Source organism: Tamandua tetradactyla, chromosome 9 (assembly GCF_023851605.1).
Source record: "Tamandua tetradactyla isolate mTamTet1 chromosome 9, mTamTet1.pri, whole genome shotgun sequence".
Taxonomy (NCBI): Eukaryota; Metazoa; Chordata; class Mammalia; order Pilosa; family Myrmecophagidae; genus Tamandua; species Tamandua tetradactyla.
Window position 1 is genome coordinate 4,195,315 of NC_135335.1, and position 14,006 is coordinate 4,209,320.

The following is a 14,006-nucleotide window of genomic DNA, read 5'->3' on the forward strand; positions in this document are numbered from 1 at the left end:
CTGGCACAAGATGGATATTTACATATTTGTTGCGTGCATGAATAAAATAGAATATATGATTATCTATGGAAGATGTATACTGTGTAATAAGAACAGTAAGAGTTGGAGATTGAATCATGTCCCCCACAAAAGACATGCTCAAGTCCTTGTGGGTGTGAACTCATTTGCAAATTGGACCTTTGAGGATGCTTTATTAGTTAAGGTATACCCAAACTGAATGAAGATGGGTCTTCATTCAATATGATTAAAGTCCTTATAAGCAAAGAAAATCTGATAGAGAAATAGAAGCCAGATGTCAGTAAAAGTTAGAAGGCAGAAGAAGCCAAAGAATGTGGCAGATTACCATGTGACAGAAGTAAAAATGTGTCACGGTTGGGTTCTGGTGTCGACTTGACCAAGCGATGATGCCCAGTTGTCTGGTCAGAAAAGCACTGGCCTGGCTGTTGCTGCAGGGACATTTCATGGCTGGTTGATAAACTGAAAGGCTGGGGTATCAAATCATCAGTCAGTTGATTGCATCTGTGGCTGATTACATCTGTGATCAACTAAGAAGTGTCTCCTACAACAAGACAGTCCAATCAGTTGAAGGCTTTTAATGAAGAAGAGAGACTCTTTCACTGCTTCTTCACCCAGTGATCCTCTCCTGTGGAGTTCCTCCAGACCCTTCATTGGAGCCAGTAGCTTCACAGCCTGCCCTACGGATTTTGGAGTGTTCCATTCCATGGTTGCCTGAGACACCTTTATAGACCTCATATTTACAGATCTCTCCTGTTGGTTCTGTTTCTCCAGAGCACCCTGTCTAACACAAAATGTTAAGCCAAGGAATATCAATGATTGTGGTGAGCCAGTACCAAGACGCTACAGACCCCAGAAGAAAGCATGGTTTGTTGAAACTCTCTTGAATTTGGATTTCTAGCCTACCAAACCATGAGATAATAAATTCCTATTGGTTAAGCTCCTGCCCCCCACCAAAAAAAATAGAAATCATACAACTCAACAACAAAAGAACAAACACCCCAATTATAAAATGGGCTAAATATATGAACAGACATTTTTCCGAAGTGCAAATGCAGGTGGCTACAAAAGCACAGGAAAAAATGCTCATTTTCGAAAACCCCTAAAATGAGCTGAGACTCAGCATCAAGGGATTGAGAAAACCTTCTCAATCAAAAGGGGGAAGAGCGAAATGAGACAAAATAAAGTGTCAATGGCTGAGAGATTCCAAACAGAGTCTAGAGGTTATCCTGGAGGTTATTCTTACACATTAAATAATTATCACCTTGTTAGTCAAGATGTAATGGAGAGGCTGGAGGGAACTGCCTGAAAATGTAGAGCTGTTTCTTTTTTTTTCTTTTTTTCTTAACAATCTTGCTTTTTCCTTTATGTATATATAGTTCTGAGAACTAAACTTCAAGGAAAAACTGAAAGGAAATTAAAAATTAGAGCCATTATTTAATGATGATGATATGTAAGGCAAGAGATACAAATTCCCAGGTGAATTTTAATTTTGTCTCCTTTAAGACAAGTCATTCAGAAATGAAAGGCAAGTGAGGTTCCTTTTAGTACACAATTTGTCAATGTGGAAACAGCAATAGTTGTCATGATTATTTTATATTCTATCTATCTGAAGGGTGGTTCTAAAAATAACCTGATAGTACACATGACTAGCTCAGCAAACTGAACTTTATAAACATCTGACAAACTTTAAATTGCTAGCACCAAAACACTGGGTTTGCATATTGGTAATTATGCTATGTTTAATTTACATCATTTGGGTACCTTGGCTTTTAATGTTTTATTTTTGGTGATATTCAAGCAGAAGTGCATGACTTCATTTTATGCAATAAGCTGATATAAGAGTAGAAAACCTGTAGGGATGAAGGAAATACCAAGTATATATGTGTATATAAATGTCTTTATATAGTACATATATAGCCATTAAAAATAGTTATTTACGGGTAATACTATTTAAAACTTCCATTTACAGATTGTCAAATCTAATCCTTCCAGTGTTTTTCATTGATGATATAATTTGCTTAAACGCAAACTATGACCTGCTGATACTGTATAGTGTATTTAGGATGATATACCAATGCCAATCTAGAAGGTGATAGAATTATGCAACAAATATCAAGGTCAGCTCTATGCAATTTTATTTTATATTTGATGATAAAGCTTTGCTTCTGCCCAGGATATTTACTGTTCAGTTCAGCATGAGTGCTACACAAGCTAGAATTTAATGTGTATGAGTATTATTTTTGGTGAGTTTTCAAATTAGGAATAATTTGATCCAAAATATATACCCATGCCTTAAAAAAATGAATAGTATTAATATAATAAGCATGCGCTTTTTCTACCAGTTTTACTTTCTGATTCATTTCCTTCTAGTATTTTACTTTTATCCTTCATGATTTTATAACAAAGTAGGTTATGCCTCCTGGATTAACTAGTGATGGAACCTAAATCTCAAAAGCTATTTTGAAGAAGGGTAGAGTAAATAATTTTGGTAATCTGTAAAACAGCTGCATGCAGTGTGTACTGTATTATAATAGTACCAAACCCTTTATAAAAACCAAGCATTCCTTCCTCCTGCCTGATTGTATTGATACAGTCTCTCATTCCCTCATACTGTGTATTAATTGGAAGCACTTCATAGCCCAGGTCTGTATTGTCAATTATTGTGCGTGTTCCTTGAATGTGAAGGCGGTGCAAAACTGTTTCCAGTGGGTAAAGTATAACATCAGAGCAAAGACTGGCAGCAAAGTTAGCAATCAGTTCAGGAAAATAAGCATCCAACATACTCTGCATGGGGCTAGTGCTCTCAGCTAGGTGGCTATTACAAGTCTTTTTCTTTAGAATTAGTAGGACAAACTTCTGAATGATTGAGCTGATAATGTAAGGAGGAACTCCGTGCAGCACTGTAGGGAAGATCAAGGAAAGAAGCGGAAGTAGTCGTTTGCTATGAGGCACTCCCATGCCTATCAGTCTTCTGATTCCTTCTTTAACACACTCCACAATTCCAATATTATCTCGAATTATCTCACTCTGTACTGTCTCAATAAGGCTTGCTGAATAAGAAGGCATTGCCACCGTGTAAGTTAGGGATTTCAGTAGAAGGTGTTCTCCTATTTGTTTAAGATTCCATTTGTGTGAAATCTCCCTTGGCAAAGGTGTGAATTCACTGATTATTCCTTCTGCTCCAAGTGGGATTCCCTGGACAATAAACGTACTACCCATTCCTTTCCAAAGGGCTCTTGGTCCCTGAGATTTGTTAAAGCTGTACATAGTACTGATGACTGTAAATGGAGTGAGATGATAATTCCGGGCATGGTAATTAACCTGGCATTGGCCGCGTAGAACAATGCAAGGAAGGGCCAGTACCTTTTCTGTAAAGAGGCTTGCAAATCCAATACCAAATCCAGCAAATCTATTCGACGGGGCTCTGTCCCCGCACGCCGCCGCCGCTACCGGGAAAGAGTTCCTCTCCTGGGCCCTCGAGCGGGGTAGACGCAAGCGGAGGGGCGGAGGGCGGGCTCCTCTCGCCCCAGTGCAGGCTGCGACTGCCTGGGATGTCCGGAGGAGTGGTCACCCAGCGGCTCAGGTCCGAGGAAGTGCTGAAGGACCTTGCAGGGAAAGCGTCGCTGCCTCCAAAGCCCTGCTCGTCCAGGGCGCCACCCGGATAGCCCAAGCCATCAAATCCGTCCCGCTGTCGTGGATGCATCGCAGCCGAGACAGAAGGAGGCGAGCGCTCCCGGGTCCCAGCACCACCGGGACCACGGCGACCTCCAGCTGCACAGCACCTAGAGCTGTTTCTTGAAGATGACTGTATAATGATACAGCTTTCACAATGTGACTGTATGATCGTGAAAACCTTGTGTCTGATGCTCCTTTTATCTACCTTGTCAACAGACGAGTAGAACATATGGAATAAAAATAAATAATAGGGGGAACAAATGCTAAAATAAATTTAGTTTATTTTAACTAAATTTAGTTTAAATTAGTATAAATTTAGTGATCAATGAAAGGGAGGGGTCGGGGTATGGTATGTATGAAATTTTTTGTTGTCTTTTTATTTCTTTTTCTGAATTGATGCAAATGTTCTAAGAAATGATCATGATGATGAATATGCAACTTTGTGATGATATTGTGAATTACTGACTATATATGAGGAACAGAATAATCAAAACTTAAGAATGTTTGCCTTTGTCTGGTGTTATATTTTTTAAAAAATTAAAAAATTAATAAAAAAAAAGAAATGCTCATTTTCATTAGCTATAAGGGAAATGCAGATCAAGACTACAATGAGATACCACCTCATACCTATAAGAATGGCTGCCATTAAACAAGCAGGAAACTACAAATGCCAGAGAGCTTGTGGAGAAATTGGAATTCTTATGCACTGCTGGTAAACTAAATATCAAGTGCCCCTACGACCCAGGTATACCACTACTCAGTATATACCCAGAAGAACTGAAAGCAGTGACATGAACAGACATTTGCACACCAGTGTTCACAGCAGCATTATTCACAACTGCCAAAAGATGGAAACAATCCACGTGCCCATCAACAGACGAGTGGATTTTAAAAATGTGGTATATGCATATGATGGACTATTATGCCACAGAAGATGAAATGAGGTCCTGAAGGACATGACAAGATAGATAGATGAGCCTTGAGGACACAATGCTAAGTGAAATAAGCCAGACACCAAAGGATAGATACTATATGATTCCACTTTTAAGACCACGGTAAAAGTAAAATCAGAGCCTTATAATACAGAGTACAGGGGACCTAGAGATACATGGAAGCTAGAGATGGGTGAACGGTTAGCTAATGAGGTTGAACTTAAATGTAAGGGAATAGATGTAAGTGAAGGTGGTTTACTAGTGGGTTTAAAAGTAGAATTACCATATTGAAGGTGAACATGATTGAAAGGGTTGTATAGATTTGTGTGTCCCACTGATTAACACTACAAATACAAATGAGTTATTGCATGAACTACAAAGCTATTAATCTTGTACAAGGAGTGTATAAATTCGAGGTATAAGAGGAAAACTGCTATTGCTTGCTATGGGTTGTGTTTAACAGGAAAACATCAGCAGTAGCACAGCAGGGGTAAATAATGGGGAGGGACAAGAGTTAAGGGGAGGTTTAGAGTTCCTGTTTGGTAAGGGTGTGCTTATTGGTTATCTTTCTCTTGGGAGCAATGAAATGATGTAATATTGAGAGTGCTGATGGACTGTGGACTTTGGGCATTATACATGATGCCCACTGAATGCAGGTGGCTGAAGGATGCGCTGACTGAGAAGTAGATTGGTGAATGATGGTGTATACATATGACCGAACAGTGTTGCTGCTACAAGGCAGTTGTGAGGCATGTAACATTGTGAATGAACCCGTGGGTCATTCAGCGAGGCAAAATAAGCCAGAAACAAAAGCAAATTTCTAAATGGTCCCATTTAGAAAGTGCTTGTGGGAAAACAGGGGCCTGACTGTAGGCTCTTATAGCCGTCACATTTGGCCGGGAGTGGTGGTGGCGGGTTTTGGATTTGGGGGCCTGTTTTGTGTACGTCTGACCTGGTACTTAGCGGTCAGGATTAAGATGGTTCAGAGTACGGGGATGGTGAGGACACTGTCTCTGTTTTAGATCCTTATCTGCTCTTTGGGATAAGGGAAGAGGGGTTCATTTTGTCTGGAGCCTAAAATTTTCTGTAGCACATGGTCTGGCTCAGCCTGTCTGGACAGATCATTTGAGCAGTGAGCACAGGGAGCCGGGAGTGGGAGTATAGCTTGGTGTGGTGCCTGGATGCATCCCAGAGCACACTGAGTGATGAGCAAAGGACACTGATGGAGTTCCTTGAGGGGTGGAAGAAAGATTATGGAGCTGTTGAACTCTGCCACCAGGGAAACCCCTGATGCTGTGTCAAATATCGGAGATGCCCAGATTGATAGGCCAAGTCCTTGATCCTGAGGCTTGCTTTTGTGAGGCTATGTATGTAGCAGAGAAGCTTAGCCTACCTATAGGTGTGCCTAAGAGTCACCCCCAGAAGGCCTCTTTTGTTGCTCAGATGTGGCCTCTAAACCCAACTCCGCAAGTGAAAACATTGCCCTCGGGAGAGGGCATGTGAGACATGACAGCCAGGAGTGGAAGTCTTCCTGGCAGCGTGGGAGATGACTCCTAGGGATGAGCCCAGCCCTGGTACCATGAGATCAGCAATGCCATCCTTATCAAAAGGGGGAAAAGAAGTGTAATGAATCCGGTACCAAGGGCTGAGAGTACTTACTGGAAACTTTCTGCTTCCTTCCCCACCCTGCTCTTCAGTCTCTGCCCACCCCTCCATCCCTCGTCAGTGATGAGGAGCCTGATCCTCCTTGGCATCACCCCAGGCAGACAGTGCCCTTCCGGGTTCCCACTTGGAGGTGGGAACTCATCTTACCCACCTCTGCTCCTCCAAGGCAGAACAGGTCCCCTCCACAAGCAGGAGCTCAGATCGGGGCCCCTCACGCATCCACGTTAGCGAAGACATGCTTGAGAGAAGAATGAGCGTTGTGGATCTTAGCTCAAGAATACTGCACGGCATGCCCCAGGTCAGCTGGTGATTTGTGCCTTCTGCTCCCCAGTCCAGGGCTTCCCCCATTATGTGTTCCTGTGCTCGGGGTGCCAGGCCCAGTGCAGGCAGCACAAAGGGAACTCGAACAGCAGTCCTTGAAAACTTTGTGCCCCTTTCTCAGTCAAGTATATCGTCTACCAAATCATGACACTGATTCTCACCAAGAAGAGAAACAAAAGTATCAGATATTTCAATTAGAAATGTTATTCAATGGTACGAGGGTAAAAAGCAACACCAAGATAGCACTTGGATATTATATGAATATAAAATATACACCAAATAATATAGGAAGAAATGAACTCTTCCCAGAGCTCCATCCTGGAATGAAAGCAGGCAGGCCTTAACTAGCAGACAACCAAAACCCCACAATAACCTTAAAAATGTACACCGTAAAAAATGAAAGAGGCATTTAACAACAGAAATCTTCTCATACCTAAGCCAAGATCAGAACAAGTAGCATTAGGAAAGCTTTAAGCGGTGGGATGAGACTGTCCTGAGTGTGACCACAGCTGGACTACAGAAGCCGCTCCCTGCCTTTAGCCTGGGAGCTCTAGGACATTCTACCATCTGTACACACAGAAGCCAGTGTGGCAGTGAACGTGGCAGTGTGAGAAGCTAGTTATCAAAAACTTCACCTTGCTGGCTGCCAGGGTATTTCCCAGTTGACTTTTTTTTTTTAAGGTATAAAAACTCTGAGGAATTGATGAGTCAGATGTTGAAAAACATTAGCTGCACAGTCATTTAGCACTCCTTCCCGACCCCCCCACCGCCCCGCCCCAGCCCCAGAAGCTGTAAGACACACAAGCCTTGTCTGGCTTTGCTAGGCCAAAAGGGATGGTAGATGGAAGGAGCAGGAAAGCACTACATTTACGTTTTGCATCTCACACTGGGGTTAACTCCAAGAAGAGTTTGCCCTGAGCAAGCCCAAGTTCCAAAGAGGGAAACACAAGATCACCTGACACCCTGACAGACGTGAAATGGGAGGTGATGACCCATGTGCTGGTTGGGAGCTGTTACACACCCCACAAAAGGCTCTTTGCATTCATCCCAGTGGGGGCAGACCTACTGTGGGTGGGAGCTTTTGGTTCAATTGAAATGTTACCCACCCCATTCGCGGTGGGCCATAATCCCTTTCCTGGGGTCCTTTATGAGGATAAGAGAGAGAGAAACACCCTGGGAGAAACAAACAAGGACCCACAGGAGCTGAGAGAGCTAACAGAAGAACCCCAGATGTCAGCAGCCTTTTCTCAGAGAAGGTATCTTCTTGATGCCTTAATTTGGACATTTTTCATGGCCTTAGAACTGTAAATGTGTAAGGTAATAAATCCCCACTGAAAAAGCCAAACCATTTCTGGTTTATTGCATTCCGGCAGCTTTAGCAAACCAAAACAATCCATATCAAGAGAACACGTCATTCAGAAAAGGAGTGGGTCAGCCCTGGAAGCAGAGAATAGGAAAACTAAAACCAAGGCCTGTCCACGGGGCAGTGCCTGCTCCTGGCTGGGTGCACCCCAGACCTGCTGACAGGAGCCCTTGCAGTGGGGAGGGGAAGCGGCACACCACGCCCTAGGCTGAGGCATGGGCCTCTCCTGCTCTGATGGGCCTGGAGTGCCTGTTTGTAGGCTGCCTCCTGCATCCCTTCCTGCCACTCACTGGGGCCTGCTTTTTCCTCCCAGGAGTCAGCCTTTGGCCCTTCAGTTTGGGTGAACTCATGCCCACCTCCATGGCTAGGCCCCACCTGCCTGGACAAGCTGGTCAGTGTTGCCCTCCCCTTCCCCTGCCACAGGGCTCAGGACTCGGGTTGGAGCAGTCGGAGGACAGGCTCATCACTGTGGGTGGACTTCAGCCCGGGAAGACGCAGCCCTGGAGGCCACCTTGTGAAGACAGCACCAGGAAGAGGAGCCAGGGCAGGAAGGAAGCACCCCCTCCGTTCCTAGTGACGTCGTCTGGGCTGTGGGCCAAGGCCAGCCGAGCTACAGACTGTTCATTCATGTGAGTCTGTGCCTTTCCAGTTCCAGTCGAGGCCATCAACCTCCACGTCCTGTGCTTTCTGGTAGCACACGTCTTCCAGGGCCTGTGGGGTCTGTGGGACGTCAGGACAGAGGGCAGGAACTGCTTGGTCTTCCGTTGGTGACACCTTACCCTACACTTCTGTCTTCCAGCTTTTTTATTTTATCACCTGATTTCTATAATATAGTTCCCATATATGGTGACACTGCCTCCAACTAATTAATCTAGAGCATGAGATAAAACAGCTGCAGTCAGTTTTCAATATAATTACAGCTTATTCTCAGTATTTTTTATTGGCAGTGGAAAATGCTTCAGTATTTTATTGAAAGAAAGCAATAAATAATACTGTGATAAAAATAGTTCAAAAGTAGACTGTACATACTTTGTTACAGAATCAGGAAGTTCACAAAAGATTAATAGAAAAACAGAACAGTAACAATGAATTGTACAGGTAAATTAAAAGCAGAAACCAAAACGGAAAAAGACATGCTCTATCTACCTATATACCAGTTGCATAATAAATAATGCACCATGATCTGAACACATTTCTTGCTGGCTTTTTTAATGTGCCATTTAAAAAGTAAAAGTTACAATTGCTACTTATACAATCCAAAATGGCTATATCATCAAAATCTAAAAACGTGTGTCTAGATTCATTCTTCCAACATGTTTACAAACAAATGTAAAAAGATGATTTACATAAGAAAAATAAGGCCTTTATCAAAGTTGCACTATGTTATTTCCAGGATCTCGTGCCCTCCTCTCCTACGTTGCACCCCATCTGTGAAGTGCGAGCACGGCACCTCGGCCCGGTCTGCTAGAGCAGGTGACTGAGTGCCTTTTGGCCCGGCTTCCAGACAAGACAGGGAGAAGATGCCAGGCTGCCCTCCCTGCAGGATGCCCACCCTGAGGCTTTCTCTCACAGCTGAGAACCTCTCTCAGCTCATGGCTTCTGGTCCGTCCCTGAAGACAGGTCACCCAAGTCCCACAGACACCAGTCAGGAAAGAGTTCACCCGACCTAAGAGATTCCTGTAGTCTTCTGATCATCTTTTCAGTCCAAATTTTATTATAAGTTGATATTTACCCCTAAATATCTGAAGCCTGTTCAAGCTGCAGAATAAAGCATTTCTTGCTAGAAAAAGCATAGTTAAGGTCAGTTATTAAAATACAACAATAATCACTTGAAATTAAGTCTGCTTATTTCAAAATGATTGTTGACAAGCTAGTTTATGTTTGCAGAGGATAATGCATACTTCCTTGTGTCATGACAATTTTACAAACATAGTAAAATCCTTTTCTTCTGTCATGGTTTATTATTAAAAAATTAACAATGATAATTACAATAAATGCATAATTTACAAAAGCCCTATATTTGTTCATAGGATTTATACATACAAGCATTACAGTACATTCATTTGAAAGACTAAAATTAGGTATAAGAACATGAATTGATTTGAAAGGATATTTATAGCCTGAATATACATGAAAAAGTAAGTAACTATATAAATGAAGTTGTAAGTTTACATAAATATAAGAAACATTAAATTCTAAAATATTTTCTCTATGGTATTCATGAATTTTTCACTAATTAAAAACTCTGTAATAAAATATCTTAGGGTCCATATAACAAGAATTAACAGATTAAAGATCCCACTGGGTTCTAAAATGTAGTCCGTTGGATTCAAAATGCTGCATAATCATCTGTAGAAGTAGTGTGGGTAAACTGGAAAATAAAAGCAAACAAAAAAAACACTCTTAAGACAAGCCGCAGTGACGAAGTACCGTGGTTTCCAAAGCTGTGCCCGTGCTTCTCAACCACACAGCCCCCTCAGCCCTCCCCCGCTTCCAAGGCTTCGGCTGCCTTGGGGCTCACTAGATGACACATCAAGGACTACAAATATCAATAAGAAAATGCCTTGATGAACTTTCATTTTGGCACATCTAAAAATGATCATTTCTTAAAAAAGAAAAAAATATTAAGAAGCCAATTAAACATTCCAGCACAGGCATCAAAACAGAACGGAACAGAAGAGAGAGAACCCCCCACAGCCCTCCGGGCAATGGGGTGAGGAGGTGAAGTCCCCCCAGGCCTCCCGGCCTGCTCAGCTCACACCCCTAAAGGTCCCCAAGTCCCGGCCCACGGAAACGCCTACACCCGGAGCAGAGGGGAGTCTCCGAGTAGCTGCAGTCCTGCAGCAGTGGAGCAGCTGTTCTAAAACCAACCTTTCTAAACGGAATGGCTATGAGCATCAGCTGATGTGGCCTCACGAAACTTAATACATGATTAACCATGAAACTCTGGGGCTTGTTTCATTTGGGAATATGTATTTATCATAAACAAGCCAGCACCAACAAACTGGAGACCTGTACAGCGTGCACACACATGCCCATGGACGCTCCTAGCCACACCGGGCAGCCGGATCCATCCTCTCTCTACCCACGTCATCTCCTTTTCCCCTGCCCCCACCCCCCACCCTCCAAAAGACAAAGAAAAGATACTAGCGGGTACTTCAAATAAGCCAGAATTTCCAGATTTAAGGAAAATGCAGAACCATTTTTCCTTTAAAGACAAGGGCATACTGACTTCTTTATGATAAATGGTAAGCATATAAAGAAGACACACATCATCTTAATGGGTGCACAGAGATTTGTGTGTCTATATTTTAAAAATTCCTAATGCAATTGAAATTGGCTCTCATGGCCCAAAGCCAGTAAGACTCAACATTAGGGCTTTGAGCCTGCCCAGGCCGCACCTTCTCACACCCGTAGGGACAGACGCTGCCCTCTACTCACCAACAGAAGGCTTTAGCAGGAGTAAGTCCTGACTGTGGCAGAGTCCAGCCTCTGTGTTCCTGATACATTGCCTGTTCCAGCCATCGTGAGAGGAAGCATGCAAAACACAGCATGCAGTTAGTGTGGGAACGACGTCACACAGGGGCGTGACTACACATACGTTTTCACACCTGCAGGAGCACCTTCAGGGGGTCTGAAGTGACCCTTCTAGAGTGGGAGCGAGTGAGCTAGAGAGAGACCAAGGTCCCCCCAAACAGTGGCTTTCTTCAGCGCTCAGGGAGCTCTGGAGTCACTATAAGGTAATCCCAATTCGGGGCATTAAATGATAGAAAAACAGTTTTAAATGTACAATTTGCATACATGACAACTATTAACAACAAAGTTAAAGGGATAACTTTGTTTCTTTCCCACCTCTCTAGACAGAGCACGGGCCATTCCTTCGTCTTCCCCGCCACTCTTCTACCATGGGTGCCACATAATGAATGGACAAATAATAAGAAGGAGGAAAGGCAGAGCTCATAAAAGTTGGCAACTGTGTGTGGCTTGAAAGTCACTCACTTTCCCAGCATGGAGAGAAGTCCCAGGAATACACTATGTACGTCGAAAGCCACTAGACCACTACATCATGCAAGAGTGTTCTAGCATCACCTATCAGTTCAAACGACTTTACAAGTAGGGATGTCATTCTCATGCTCCAAGGACACAGAGATGCTTGGCTCCGTTAGTCAGTAGACTATGACAGGATTCCACCAGATAAGAATTTTAAAATAAATATTAAAAAAAATCTATATTATAGTTAAAGTTTTATAAACAAATGTTAGAATTAATTTTAAAACAGTCACATCTGGCCATGCAACCATACTCAAATGCTGGGCGGCGCACTGAGCTGGCCGTGCACCCACAGGTGGTGGGCCCTCCGGCCCCATCACATACCGTCCATCTGCATCTTCTTTGGCTGCATAGAGGGTGAAGACAGAGAAGAAGTGACCCTGAAGTTCGCAGGGAGAGTCTCTGCTGATCCAGCAGCTAATCCACGAATGTCCTTTGGTCTAAACTTTTTTCTCCATGAAGGTGCTCTCCTAAAGCTTTTATCATCATCCTGGCAAAAGAAACAATAGAAAAAATATATTAATTTAAAAATAAAGGACATAAATATATAGTAAAGCTAAGAGTTCTTTAAGATGACTGCTGAAATCATTTATGTATTTTTGTTCACCCACATTTAAACCCTTCTTGATGACCATATAATTGATTGTCCAAACTGGACATTTCTGAGAGGGAAAGGAGAGGCATGTACTCCTTAGGCAGGGGCACCACCTAGGGGTACCGGGATTTTCCTGGGCCAACCAGAGTGCATGCTTCCTCCCTCTGTGACCGTGCTTCACTGGTTATCTTACAAAATCACCTTCTTGCCATGTAACATCTAAAAAAATCAATCCTAAAAACTGTTTTCAAGCTTTAAGTGATTCTGTCTTATGCCAGGATACAGTGAATAAGTGCTTCCTCTTTAGAGCTGTCCTCCCCACTCTAACCCCTTATTAAACTCAAGTTTTCATAACTTGAGTTATTAAACTCAAGTTTTCTTACAGTCCAGTGACAAGAATGAATAACAGTGTGAGAATAAATGAGTCATGGTTCTAACATTGGGGGAAATTAACAATTTGTATGTTTTTAATATACTTCTGAAACATACCCGAAAAACACAGAGACTCTGGATTGGGCAGGACATTCCATGTGTGCCCCAAAAGCCAATTTGTGGACCCTGTTCTTACACTTTAACCAATGATTTGTGATGTGAAAACCATTTTTGTCAGGTCTCAAATTGAAAAAAAAAAACCACCCTGCTCTGTTAAAAATATTAGTCTGTTTAATAGTTCATATGATGATAAATTTATAAGAATAAAAACTCGTAAAGTTATCTGCACATTTAGAAAAGAACCTGGCTACATGGCTTGACTGTTTATCATAAAAGACATCATAGCCTACAGCTAATATTTTAAGTTTTAAAAAACTTTAAAAATTAGACAAAAACTTACTTCATCAAACCTTCTGTCAGTACCCATGACCAAAAGGTTGTTAAACTCTCTTTCCAAGACAGCACGAGCCTGAAATCATAACAAAGACAAAAAAAAAACAAAAAAAACCCAAACTTCCATTAATCTACTTTGAAAGATGTTAGAGCACATCACAAATATTTTTTTAACTAGGAACTTTTTAAAAACTCAATACAAACTATTAATGTGTTGACTCATGATACTATTTTAAATCAGGGATTTTTAACATGGGGTTCAAGGATGGACGTGGGGGAGCAAGGGGTCCATGATATCTTGAAAATCATATGTAAAACTGTAAGCCCTGAACAAGGGCTGCATAAATTCACAAAGAGGAAGTAACAAATATAAATGTTTATGTACCAATCAATGCACTCTCCAAACTACCCAAGGCAAACACTGGCAAAGCTAAAGGAAGCCATAGATATTTCTGGAATAATAGTGAGAGACTTCAACACACTACTCTCTTCTATAGACAGAACAACCAGACAGAGGATCAGTAAGGAAAGAGAGAACCTGAACAATAGGATAAATGAATCA

The 14,006-nt window shown here is 42.3% G+C and overlaps 2 protein-coding genes and 1 pseudogene across 10 annotated transcripts in view; 1 reads left to right on the forward strand and 2 right to left on the reverse strand.

Moving 5' to 3' along the window:
* The first annotated feature begins 773 nt into the window (after positions 1–773).
* The window catches only part of LOC143646487 (uncharacterized), a 29,888-nt gene continuing 16,655 nt past the window's right edge, over positions 774–14,006 (forward strand). Inside the window, exons 1-4 of one of the 2 annotated variants that reach the window (XM_077115421.1) lie at positions 774–882; positions 8,398–8,603; positions 9,368–9,447; positions 11,835–12,203. In XM_077115421.1, coding sequence (XP_076971536.1) covers positions 880–882; positions 8,398–8,603; positions 9,368–9,447; positions 11,835–11,962 — 417 coding nt within the window. In that variant the 5' untranslated portion in view covers positions 774–879 and the 3' untranslated portion in view covers positions 11,963–12,203. Of the gene's footprint in view, positions 883–8,397; positions 8,604–9,367; positions 9,448–11,834; positions 12,204–14,006 lie in introns of those variants that run through there. The other variant, XM_077115422.1, reaches the window with a different exon arrangement.
* On the reverse strand, positions 2,361–3,721 carry LOC143645817 (mitochondrial outer membrane protein SLC25A46 pseudogene; annotated as a pseudogene).
* PPFIA1 (PPFI scaffold protein A1) overlaps positions 8,811–14,006 on the reverse strand; it is a 171,007-nt gene continuing 165,811 nt past the window's right edge. For 4 of the 8 annotated variants that reach the window (XM_077115418.1, XM_077115416.1, XM_077115415.1 and 1 more), the window contains 4 exons: positions 13,452–13,520; positions 12,349–12,514; positions 11,416–11,486; positions 8,860–10,345 (listed from right to left, as the gene is read on the reverse strand). In XM_077115418.1, coding sequence (XP_076971533.1) covers positions 11,428–11,486; positions 12,349–12,514; positions 13,452–13,520 — 294 coding nt within the window. In that variant the 3' untranslated portion in view covers positions 8,860–10,345; positions 11,416–11,427. Of the gene's footprint in view, positions 10,346–11,415; positions 11,487–12,348; positions 12,515–13,451; positions 13,521–14,006 lie in introns of all 8 variants that reach the window. The other 4 variants (XM_077115412.1, XM_077115411.1, XM_077115419.1 and 1 more) reach the window with 3 other exon arrangements.